Here is a 12,033-nt window from a genome sequence, read left to right on the forward strand (position 1 = left end):
ATTTTAAGGATCTTGAACTCTGAAGATCAAGGATTTTTTTTTAAACACAAATACAATTATCCCCCAATTTTCTCCATTCTTTGTCTCAACATAGAGCCAAGTTCACCACCAAAATAATATTAATACCAGTCTCTTAGCAAATTCCTGCTGACATCTAATATTTGTTCACATGAAATGTAATTCTTGGGATCTTTAAGATTTGGACAAAATCCCTGTCACCTCCCCAGGACCTTGGGGAAAAAAATCAGGGAAATTAAGTGACTGACTTATTCGGCCTAAAGTGGACATTCGGAAATACATTCTCACTTTGCAACTTCAAGAAACACACTTCCACAATTTTGAGAGTCAGAAGGAAACTAATCTTCCTCTCTTTTTCTTAAATTACACAAATGGAAATTAATTTAGATACTTTGGAACTCATCCAGCTGGTCAGCCAGTGGAGAGAAAACAGGAAGTGGCAGATTCAAGCTTAGCTGGACTACATCCAGGTCTTCATAAAGAACTATCTCTCTTTGGCTGACATGTGAAAATTCTTTCAGCATGAGCATTAATCTTAAACTTGTGGAAACACCGAAGCTGTGGTTTACCCCATCTGCCTCTTAAGGTTTAAAGCCAGTATAGTCAGGTAGCTGGGGCCTAGGCATTCAGTTTTCATAACTGCCATTATTATAATAAGTTCATGCCACTGACTCACCTACCCTTGGCACAAGTCAGCTTTTCCTCTACGTCGATTTTTTTTTCAGCTTCAGGAAAAAAAACCCTTTAATGAAGCAGACCTGGCAAACTGAGCTTTGATTACTGTCTCCACCAGAGGCCTGTACAAGCCAAGCTATCCAAGCTTTACAATGTGGGATCTGACAGCTGGCTGTTTGACAAAAAGGAAAAACGGTGATTTTTCCAATACCAAAGATCCCTGACCAAGGAGATCTCTTTAAGAGGGTCTCAAAAAGAGGGTTATGGGGAAGAGGAGGATGAGTGGGTAGTGTCATTTTATTTTTTACTTGCAGACTTCATCCCAGTCTTCCAGCTCTCGTTTCCTAGTACCCCATGTCCCCAAGACACTGTCACCACCCCATGAACACTCTTTCTCATTTCCTTGCTCCGGCCCTCTGTACTGGGGTATCTTGGCCTTCCATTAGCAGAAACCGGGCGCTCTGAATCACCGACCCCCCATCTCTCCGGCGCTATCCACCCGCTCGGTCCCTCAAAACACGAACGAGACTCTTATCCAGTCACTAAAAAGATCCGCCGGCCCCGGACACGGAAAAAATCTCCCCTCTTCTTTGCAGGATTTCTCTCTTGAACTTCCCCAAGCCCTCTTAGTGCGAGGTGACCCCCAGCCCTAGTTAACCGCCGCTGCTTCCTTACCAGCTTCCTGCCCCCGGGGGGCGCCTGCCGGAGGCCGCAGTAAGGACAGCTCACTGCCAGCTCCGCCGTTACCCCTGCGGGATAAATCTAACATGGCGGAGAGAGACAGGGCCTAGTCCACTGTTTCTCTGAGTTTCCGACAAGATGATTGGCTCTTACCACTTGTCCCTCAAAACTACCACCCCATTCATTGGTCGAGACTGCGTCGGTGGGGGGTGGCGCAGAAACAACCTAAACCCGCAAAACAATAACAAACACGGGGGCGGAGGGGCGGATTCACGAGTGCGCAGACGTGGACCGGAGCGGATTTCCCCTTCCTAGGCAAATGCCATGCCCTCTGCGTTCCCTGAGGCCACTGACCTTAGAGGATTACTTGCCCGAAGCTCGCAGGGTTGGATGGGAAATGTAGTTTTCCTAGGACTTGTAGGTTCTTTAACCTATTCTCCGCTATCAAGATAGGAGGACATAATAGTCCAATCCATAGCTGTTGAAATACATAACCGCCAGAGGTCTCCAGTCTATCAACTAGCTTTCTGTGAGAATGGTGCCCACTTCCGATATCGGAAGCGGCTTTCCATAAGACTACAGTTTCGAAGGAAAACTATGGCGAAGGCCTTTCGTTTCGCAATGCATGCTGGAAATCGTAGTTTTCCTCCCCCTACAGTCCTTTTATTTACCTAAACTGGAGACGTCCATTGCGGCGGAAAGAGGCAGAGAATGCGGGCCTCTTCTTACGACTGCTTTGGGGACTATCTTGCGCTCATATTCGGGCCTCAGGTAGTGATTCTGACCCTCGCACAGCAATTACTGTGACGTAATAAGTCGCAGCTGGAAGCGTAGGGTCGAGGGGGCGGGAGCCTAATAGCAAACTCAGATCGAATTCTTTCTCTTCCGTCTCTTTGTAATTACGTCATGCAGGGACAAAATGCCAATGAGCAATCCAGAGCCCCGAAAGACTCTCGGCTCTTTCTGTCCCGCCTTTCCGTAACGTATCGTGATCTCGTATTCTGAGAGGCTATCGCTCGGCGTCAGCGGCTGGTTTCCGTGGCGACAAGAAAGCGCGGGAATTACAGATAAATTGAAACTGCGACTGCGCAGTTTAGCTGGTTGCAACGTTCTGGACCGAGGACAGTTCCGGGGGTCTGTCAGATACTGGGCCCTTGGGCCCAGGAGCCCGGACGCTTTGCTCTGGGTAAAGGTTGTAGAATCCCGGGGAACGGAGAGGGGCCCAAAGGGTGCTCCGAGCGACAGGCAGGAAACAGGTATGGGGAGAGTGGACTACTGAAAGAGAAGATGGTGTTTATTGGGCTGGGGGGTGAAACTTGAGGGACCTAAGACGTTATGAACCTGAGGGCAGTTTGTGGGTCGCAAGGGGAGCGTCGAAGATAAGGAAGAGGGCACGGTGTGTCCGAGAGGGAATCCTGGTAATAGGAACTGCAATATGCCTTGAGGGGGACACTAAGAGTATACAGGCTGGTATATAGGAGGAAGAGGGGGCAGGGAAAGGGAGGAGATAGGATTTTTTGGAAGGGAGGACCCTTAAGAACTGGATCCAGGCCCGGCACGGTGGCTCACGCCTGTAATCCTGGCACCCTGGGAGGCCGAGGCGGGAGGATCACTTGAGCTCAGGAGTTCGAGATCAGCCTGAGCAAGAGTGAGACCCCGTCTCTACTAAAAATAGTAAAAATTAGCCGGGTGCGGTGGTGCATGCCCGTAGTCCCAGCTGCTCGGGAGGCTGGGGCAAGAGGATCGCTTGAGCCCAGGAGTTTGAGGTTGCTGTGAGCTAGGCTGATACCAGGGCACTCTAGCCCGGGCGACAGAGTGAGACTCGGTCTCAAAGAAAAAAAAAAAAAAACCTGGATCCATACACGTTTCTGAGAAGGGACAAGAAACAAGTAGAGGGGATTTGGTAGTAACGTGCTGCCAGCAGGCATATGCTTGAGGAGGATCCTGAGATGAGTACAGGTCACTGGGGAAGGGTAGGGGTGGGGAAGCATTGTTTAATGTTGGTTTTGTCCTTGTTGGTTTGGTTTTAAGTAAGAAATAAAAACAGCCAGGATGATTGGAAAAAGCTGAGGCTACTAACACCCAGCTGGTTAGTCACTCCACTGTGGCTTTCCCTTCTTGGAGGAAGAAAAAGACCCAAAAAGGAAGAGCTTGGAAGCTATATGTGAAAAAATAGAGAATTCAAATTGTTTAATTGCAAAAAGCAACTTCTAGAATCTTTAAAAATAAAAGCTATTGTTATTTAGTTCTGTGGTTAGTATAATTTTAAAACGCTTCAATATTAAGTTTCTCGTATTTAAAAATGATACTTAATAAAATTAAGCTGTCATTTTTATAAACCTAAGTGATTTTTTAATATATATATTTAGTTTTTTAGATGTATTAAAGTTCATCAGAACAGAAAGATGGATTTATCTGCAGTTCCCGTTCAAGAAGTACAAAATGTCCTTAATGCTATGCAGAAAATCTTAGAGTGTCCAATCTGGTAAGTCAGCAGAAGAGTTTATTAATTTGGGATTCTTCCTCATATGATTATCTCCTATGCAAATGAATAGAATTGACCTTACACAGTAGGCAGAAAAAATATGTCTATTAAGATTAGGCTATTAGAATTGCTGCTTTTCGTAACTGAAGTGCTTTAAAAATATAGAAAATTACTCTTTTTTCTCCATTCTGCCTCTCTTCCTCCCTTTCCCTCTTCAACACACACGTTGGGGGCAGGGGATCTGCTTTGGATTAAGTAGCATTTGGCCTTTCTTTCCAGGTCTAAAACCAGTTTGAGCATTTGGAATGGCAAAATAAAATCACCAATGGTTGGTGTCCGTGAGGGGATAAGTCTTTGGAAGTACATTTAAATAAGAATCCTGCAAGTGATTAAAGTCTTTAGCAAGTCTGATTCTGAGCTTTTGTTTTTCTATATCTATAAAATGAAGAAGAACCTGGACTATTCAAGTTATTTTTTTAATTGATGTATAACTTACAGTGGAATACAGAGATCTTAACTGTGCAAGTCAATGAGTTTTGACAAATGACCATACCTGTGTAACCCAATCCCTAATCAAGATACAGAACATTTCCATTACCCTAGAAAGTTCCCTTGTGTGTATTCAGGAGTTCTTAACTTGCAGACCCTTCAGGACTCTAGGAAGCCTATAGATAGAACTGTGTTTCAATACAATTACTTTTTTGTGAAATTTTTTCTTTTATGCATTTAAGAGCATTACTTTGAGAAGGGGGTCCATGGCACAACAAAGGTTAAGAACCCAAAGCAGTCATTAAATAATCTCTAAAGTTTCTCTTAAATCTATAAAAGAAATGAAAAGTCATATATCAGAATCTCTTGGTAAGAAGCCAGAAAGGAAAATTAGAAGAATTTTTGCCTACCCTTTCCCCTCTTATTATTCTCTACTCTGGTCATTCTGGCCTTTTTAACTGTTCTTCAGACATGTGACATAGTCTCTTGCCTCTGAGTTATTACACTTGCTGTTCCATCGGCCTGCAGTGTTATTCCCCTGATAATGCATGGCTTGAAAATCTTGATTGAAATAGCACCTTTTCAAAGAGGCATTTCTATATAAAACTGCAACACCCAACACACTCCTTATCCCTTTCCTGCTTTATTTTTCTCCAGAACACTTATTACTACCTGACATTTTATATACTTTATTCATCCTTTATCTCTACCATCACAGAATGTAAACTCCATAAGGGCAGAGGTGTTTGTTTGTTTATATACTTACATATCCTCAGCAGTTAGAAGATTACTTGGGACATAGTAGCCATTCAATAAACATTTATTGAATGAATTAAATAATAAACAAGGCCGGGCACCGGTGGCTCATGCCTGTAATACTAGCACTCTGGGAGGCCAAGGTGGAAGGATTGCTTGAGCTCAGGAGTTCAAGGCCAGCCTGAGCAGGAGTGAGACCCCCATCTCAAGTAAAAATAGAAAAAATTAGCTGAGTGTCCCAGCACGTGCCTATAGTCCCAGCTACTCGGGAGGCTGAGGCAGGAGTATCACTTGAGCCCAGGAGTTTGAGGTTGCAGTGAGCTATGATGATACCACTGCACTCTACTGGGGCAATAGAGCAAGACTCCGCCTCAAAATAAATAAATAAATAAATAAACTAAATTGGGTAGCCACTGAATAAACATTTATTGAATGAATTAAATAATAGAGTTGGTTCTTTGATAGTTTAATTTTTTTAAATATAGTGACAGTTAGTGGTGGGTAACATTCAAAAAATACATTGAAAAGTTACACCTGTTTCCCCTTACCCTCAATAAAAGAAGGAAATTTTCCTTTGTGCTTCATGAAAGTTGTTTTCATATTTGGAGTCAATAACATTAAGGAAAATGCAGGTTGTGTTTTCAGAGATACAAGATTTATAAATAATCGTCTTCTCCCTTGCCCTTCAATATTTTAGCTAAACAAAAATAATAGCAAAACAAGATTTACAGCCTAATTTATGGAACATCAGAGCCAGGGAAACAGGAAATGATATTGGAAAAAAAATTGCTTTTGAAAAAGCAGAAAACTTACTCAAGATAATTATAGTGATCAAGAAGTCCTCAATAGCTGGGCACAGTGGCTCATGCCTGTAATCCCAGCACTTTGGGAGGCTGAGGAGGGAAGATTGCTTGAGCCCAGGAGTTCAAGACCAGCCTGGGCAACATACTGAGACTCCATCCCTGCAAAGAGAAAAAAATCCTCAATAGTGTTGCATTTGGTTCCATTTTTTTTTTTTTTAACATTTTGAGACTCAGTCTTAAAAATATATTCTTTCTTATTCTGGCAAATTAAACCAATTTAAAAACTCAGATACATAAAAATTAAAAATGCAAGAATGAAAGTTAATGCTAAATTTTTATTTTCAGTCATCTATCGTGTATTTTCTAGCTTATTGTTTTTCCTTTTCTGTTAGAAATAGATTAATTTTTAATAGTTTTTAAACTCGTTTTTATGGGAAGTTCTAGGATGGGGATCGTACCTACTTCACCTCCCTTTTCTTTTTTTTTTAAACAGTGCCCAGAATAGCACAATTTGCAGTTATGTCTTAATATTGTGATTTTTGATTGTGACTGGAAACAGTGGTACTTGTGGTAGCCATAGGATAGGTTTTAGGTCTCCTGAACTGGCCTCTTCCTTTTACTGGTCTCTAAGTCACTATGGCAGTTATTTCTGATAATTGGTTGTTCTTGCTAACCTTTTACATATGACTATATGAAATTTTTGACTTTCAGAAGAATTCAATAAAATGTGTACCCTGCTGGGTTGTTTTTCAGACCTAAACCTAGCTTTTTTTTCAGTCATTTACCCAAGTTGGAAGCAAAAATGCAAATATGCAGTAGGCCTAAAATATTGTTTGGTTTGAAAAGTGTTGAAAATATTTGAATCACTTTTATAGTAAACATTTACTCTCATCAGGACATAGAAGAGGAACATTTTAATCTTTTTCCTATTCCCTCTTCACACTCTTCCTTCAACAGTCATTACCTTTTTACATATTGGAGTTTTCATCTGTTCAAAGTTTGTGTTTACAGTGTGTTTGTATAGCCTGGATTATAATTACCATACTGAAATATAATTATTTCAGAATTGAGTCAGTGGTGAGAATGAAAGCCATCTGGTATCATAGCTAAATCCAGTTTCTCTTTTACTGAGAATTTCTTTGATATCTAACTTGTCTCTAAATAGTGACTGACTTAGTAACAAATCGGAGTTCTCTTTGTCAGGGTTGTTTTTCATTTTAAAGCCATATTTTGTCCCGGTAATAATACCAACATTGGTACAAGTTATCTTACATTGTGAAGCATCTTCCCAAGTAGCATTTAATTTTATTCTTGCAGTAGCCCAAGGAGACTGGCAGGATGGGTGACAGAAGGAAACTGAGGTTCAGGTGGAGTTGGCCCAAGGTTGCTCTGCTAATAAAGACAACTGATAGTGGAAACCCAGCCTTCTGACTTAGTTCAGTGTTTTTCCTTTCATTGCCCTGTGCTGCGTCAGAAACCCCATGATTACAAGAGTTATATTACCAAACCCTTCACAATAAGGCTATTGTCCCCCAGCTTTTCTTGTGATCCTTTTCTAAAAAGTTAAATGTTTAATGAAAAGAACTGCATTCCTGTCACATTACCAGGTTGCCTGTTCTTTGATGTCCTGCCTGAACCTTACCAAAAATCAGTTTTGTAAGCTCACATTCAGAATAAAGCTAAAGACTTAAAATACCCTACGGGTTCCTGCCTGCTCGGTTTCCCAGCTACCTCTCTGATGTCATCCTACTACATCCCCCCAATCCTAGCACCCTGGCCTACCTGCTATCCTGCAGGCATGATCTTACTCAGGGTTTGTCCTCCCTGCTCCCTCTGCTGGGATGCTCTTTCCCCAATTGTTACATACCTTGTTTCCTCACATTATTCAGCTGTCTTCCAGTGTCACCTTCTCAGTGAAGCCTTTCCCCCAACACATATACATTGCACTCCCTATTTCCCCTTATCCTGCTTAATTATTCTCTTTAACACTTATTTCCATATATTCTTTATTTCTCTATCAACTGTTTACCACAACTAGAATGTAAGCTCTATGAAGGCAGACTTTATTTTGTTCACTGCTGTATTTCCATCTCCAAGAACATTGCTTACGTATAGTAGTAGATGCTTAATAAATATTAATAAATGAATTAATCTCAGGAAGGTCTCGAGATTTTGTGGATAAACATGGGAATTTGAGAGATATATTTTCTCAAATTTTTTGTATTTTTCTAAGTTTATTTTAATATTTTCTAAATTTCCTTTAATGAGTATTTATTACATCATTTTTTTTACAAAGTAATCACAAGCCAAACATCATGACCCTCCTGAAGTAATCTAATAAAAGTATACAGTATCATCTGTAAGGTGTTCTTGCCAAAAAATTGAACCCAAATTTGGTTAAGCCTGTAGATCTAGTTTACAGGGAATAAAGAGGCTAGAGGAACATGTTAAAACCACACCATGGGGTTACAATCAGCAAAATCCAGAATGTGGAGATTTCTACAGGTCAAATGACCTGATTTTTAAAGTAAATGACAAAGGAAAAAAAAAGGAAGAGAAATGTATAGATTAAAAGAGACTTGAGGGCTGGGCGCGGTGGCTCACACCTGTAATCCTAGCACTCTGGAAGGCTGAAGCGGGAGGATCGCTTGAGCTCAGGAGTTTGAGACCAGCCTGAGCAAGAGTCAGACCCCATCTCTACTAAAAATAGAAAAAATTAGCCAGGCATGGTGGTGCAGAGCTGGAGTAGGAGGCTCGCTTGAGCCCAGGAATTTGAGGTTGCTGTGAGGAAGGCTGATGCCATGGCACTCTAGGCTGGGCAACAGAGTGAGACTCTGTCTCAAAAAAATATATATATATGTATATATGATTGAAAACAAATGAAGTATTGTCAGCTAATCTTTTAAACGCCGAAGATAATATAAAGTATTGAAGAGATCAGTATAATCATTTTGATTTCTGAAAGCTCATTGAAGGTAGGGATTATCTTCTTAGCTGTATTCTTACCTCGTAGCACAGCAGATATTTAATAATGTTTATTGAATGAACTTAAAGCCTTACCTTGACTCAGTTATAGCAGCTTAAAGTTGAACTTTTTTTTACTAAGAATTTATTCGTTGAGACAGGGTCTCTGTCACTGGGGCTAGAGTGCAGTGGGGTCATCATAGCTCAGTATAACCTCAAACTCCTGGGCTCAAGTGATTCACCTGTCTCAGCCTCCCGAGTAGCTGGGACTACAGGTGCACACCACTGTGCCTAGCTAATTTTTCTGTTTTTTGTAGAGAGGAGGTCTTGCCCTTGCTCAGGCTGCTCTTGAACTCCTGGGCTCAAGCAATCTTGCCTTGGCCTCCCAAAGTACTAGGATTACAGATGTGAGCCACCTTGCCCAACCAGAATATTTTTAAATAAATTATTAAGTTTCACTTATTTTCTCTTTTTTTTTCCCTGCCCATCTAGTCTGGAGTTGATCAAAGAACCTGTTTCTACAAAATGTGACCACATATTTTGCAAGTAAGTTTGAATATTTTATGTGACTCTGTTACTTGCTTTTCTGTCTGTCCTTTATAACACAGGAAATACCTAACTTTATAGAAGCTTCATCAATTAAGTGACAAAGAAAAATCCAACTCTATTTCATTCTGTCATTCATAAGTACATTCATGATATAAAGTCATCATAAGTGGATTGTAGCCATAGTTCCTGGTAAAGTTTTGACATATCTAGTGGGATATAAAATCACTTTGAATAGCTGTTTGTTTTTTGTGTCCATGGGTGAAAGCAGATTGCAAGTGATTGTAAAATAAGCAAATTATGTTTCAACCTTCTCAGTTTCTCCCTTCTGTTCATTTTTACATGTCCTTCTGCTTTCCCTCTTATTAGGTTCAGTGTTTGTCTGCTTCATAATCCTTGGAAAAATAGGGAAGGATCTGATATCAGTTTTTTTTTCTTTTTTTTTGAGACAAGGTCTCACTGTGCTGTCCAGGCTGGAGTGCAGTGGCATGATCATAGCTCACTGTAGCCTCCTCAGTCTTCTGGGCTCAGGTGATCCTCCTGCCTCAGCCTCCCAAGTAGCTAGGACTATAGGCTTGTACCACCATGCCTGGCTAATTTTTAAATTTTGTGTGTGTGCGCATGCACGCACAGTGGTCTCACCATGTTGCACAGGCTGGTCTTGAACTCCTGGCCTCAAGCAATTCTCCTGCCTTGCCCTCCCAAAGTGCTAGGATTACAGGTGTGAGCCACCATACCCGGCCTATTTTTTCTTTTTTAATAGAAAAAGCAAACCATGTACCTGGTAATAAGTTTGTTAACACAAAAAGTTATATGATACAAAGTTATTTCCCTCTCACCCCAAAACCCCGGAGTCCCTCTTCCCTTCCCAAACAACCATAATTATCAATTTCTTATGGATCCTTTAAAGAATTTTTTAGTTCAAGAGTTCTTAACTTGGAGTTCATGAATGATCTTTATAAATTTCCTAAAATTATATTCAGTCTTAAATTTAGTCGTATTCAAAACTATGGATATGTACATTTTTCCAAGAAGACATTATCAGATTCTTAAGATGTTTCCATAAGTTAAAAAAGGGAACAGTTGCTGCTCTAAGAATAATGAGGGCTGGCTGAAGCTGAAGGAAACCTGTTCCCTTTGGAGGCATACCCTTTGAGCACAAGTCTGCCAGATGGCTGGTGCCTTCCTCCTTGTGAATTCTTTTTCTTCCTATTGCCAATAAGGATCCAGAAGGCAATTTCCTCTGTCTTTTACCCCTTTCCTGTGTCATCCCACTGGCGTAGTAGATCTCTTCCCAACAGTTTCCTTCTGATTCCTCAGTCCCTTCTCCCTGGCCATGTGCCATGGCAACACAGCTTTATTTCTCTACTTCAAGAATTTTTAGTTTTATGACGTGTGGCCTCTACAGTAGTACTTCTCAAGCTATGGAGTAAGACCACTTTCTTTACAGAAAAGAGAAATAAGAAAAAATAAGAAATTACCAGTATTTACAAGGTTACAGATAGTTGAAGATTAACCTTTTAAGTGCTGGGACTTTCACTGTCCCTTGATGAGGATCTTTCTGAAATGAACTTATGGTTTCCTGACACGTTGAGTAATGAATACTGAATATTCTGTTACAGTGAGTTAAGAAAAGATGAAATTATAAACGTTAGTTACTTTGAAAGCTTGCGGAAGGAAGAAATTACAGGCAGAGGAAATAATATGAGCAAAGGTAAAAAGAGAAGAAAATAGAATACATCCAGGAAAAGGAAAATAACTTTTCATATGTGTATAGGGGTCGTGTTAGAAAAGAAAGGAGCCCTAGGAGAGAAGACATTGCAAGAGAGAGAAGGTCCAAGAAGCAGCAGAAGGGATTGGAAATAGAAAATAGACACAAGAAAGAGAGGTGATTGTTACTCAAACAGTAATGAAGGAAAGGAGAGTAATTCAACAGAAAGATTTTCGCAGGGGAAGTTGAAGTGCTTTGAGTTCAGTGAAATTGGAGGCAAAGACAGCTGTTGATATTGAGAGGGTTAGAGTTGGCAACTAGGGGAGAGTGAGGAAAGCTTGCAACTCCTAATATGGAGAATATGATAGGCAGTAGGAGAACCAGCCATATTTTAAATTGTTTTGAATAATATATTAGAATTAAAAGTCTAGTATAATGCCTGTAGAAATCAACTTTTCCATGAACTCTCTTCTGTAATACCTTTGTAATCTGAATAACACTTTGATCTATATGATCAAAATACCCCCAAGCATTTATTGTATTTTCTCAAGATGAACTCTATTTGCTAAAAATAAGACAGCTTTATTGACCTGAATAAGCGTATGGTTCTGAAATCTTTCACGAAGATTACTGAAAAGATAATAGTACCAGTCTAGAAAAAAGCCATCCCTGCATTATCTTGAAGTTTCCCAACAACAAATGAAATGTGTAATACTTTTTGGAAGATCTAGAGCAACCCTGTCCAAAGAGATGTAATGTGACCTATAGATGCAACTTAAATTTTCCAGCAGCTATATTTTTTTTTTTTTTTTTTGAGACAGTCTCACTGTGTTGCCCGGGCTAGAGTGCCGTGGCATCATCCTAGCTCACAGTACCAGTCTAGAAAAAAGCCATCCCTGCATTAT

At 40.4% G+C, this 12,033-nt stretch overlaps 2 protein-coding genes across 2 annotated transcripts in view; one reads left to right on the top strand and one right to left on the bottom strand.

The window, feature by feature from the left end:
* Positions 1-2,064, bottom strand: part of NBR1 (neighbor of BRCA1 gene 1) — a 41,987-nt gene extending 39,923 nt beyond the window's left edge. The window contains exons 1-2 of the mRNA XM_012656642.1: positions 2,046-2,064; positions 1,369-1,442 (exon numbers count right to left, since the gene is read on the bottom strand). Coding sequence (XP_012512096.1) covers positions 1,369-1,442; positions 2,046-2,064 — 93 coding nt within the window. The remainder of the gene's footprint in view (positions 1-1,368; positions 1,443-2,045) is intronic.
* A 1,715-nt stretch (positions 2,065-3,779) lies between these two features.
* The window catches only part of BRCA1 (breast cancer 1, early onset), a 71,908-nt gene continuing 63,654 nt past the window's right edge, over positions 3,780-12,033 (top strand). Inside the window, exons 1-2 of the mRNA XM_012656643.1 lie at positions 3,780-3,859; positions 9,364-9,413. Of these exons, the coding sequence (XP_012512097.1) occupies positions 3,780-3,859; positions 9,364-9,413 (130 nt within the window). The remainder of the gene's footprint in view (positions 3,860-9,363; positions 9,414-12,033) is intronic.

The sequence above is a fragment of the Propithecus coquereli genome, unplaced genomic scaffold (assembly GCF_000956105.1).
Source record: "Propithecus coquereli isolate 6110/MARCELLA unplaced genomic scaffold, Pcoq_1.0 Scaffold515, whole genome shotgun sequence".
Lineage (NCBI taxonomy): Eukaryota > Metazoa > Chordata > Mammalia > Primates > Indriidae > Propithecus > Propithecus coquereli.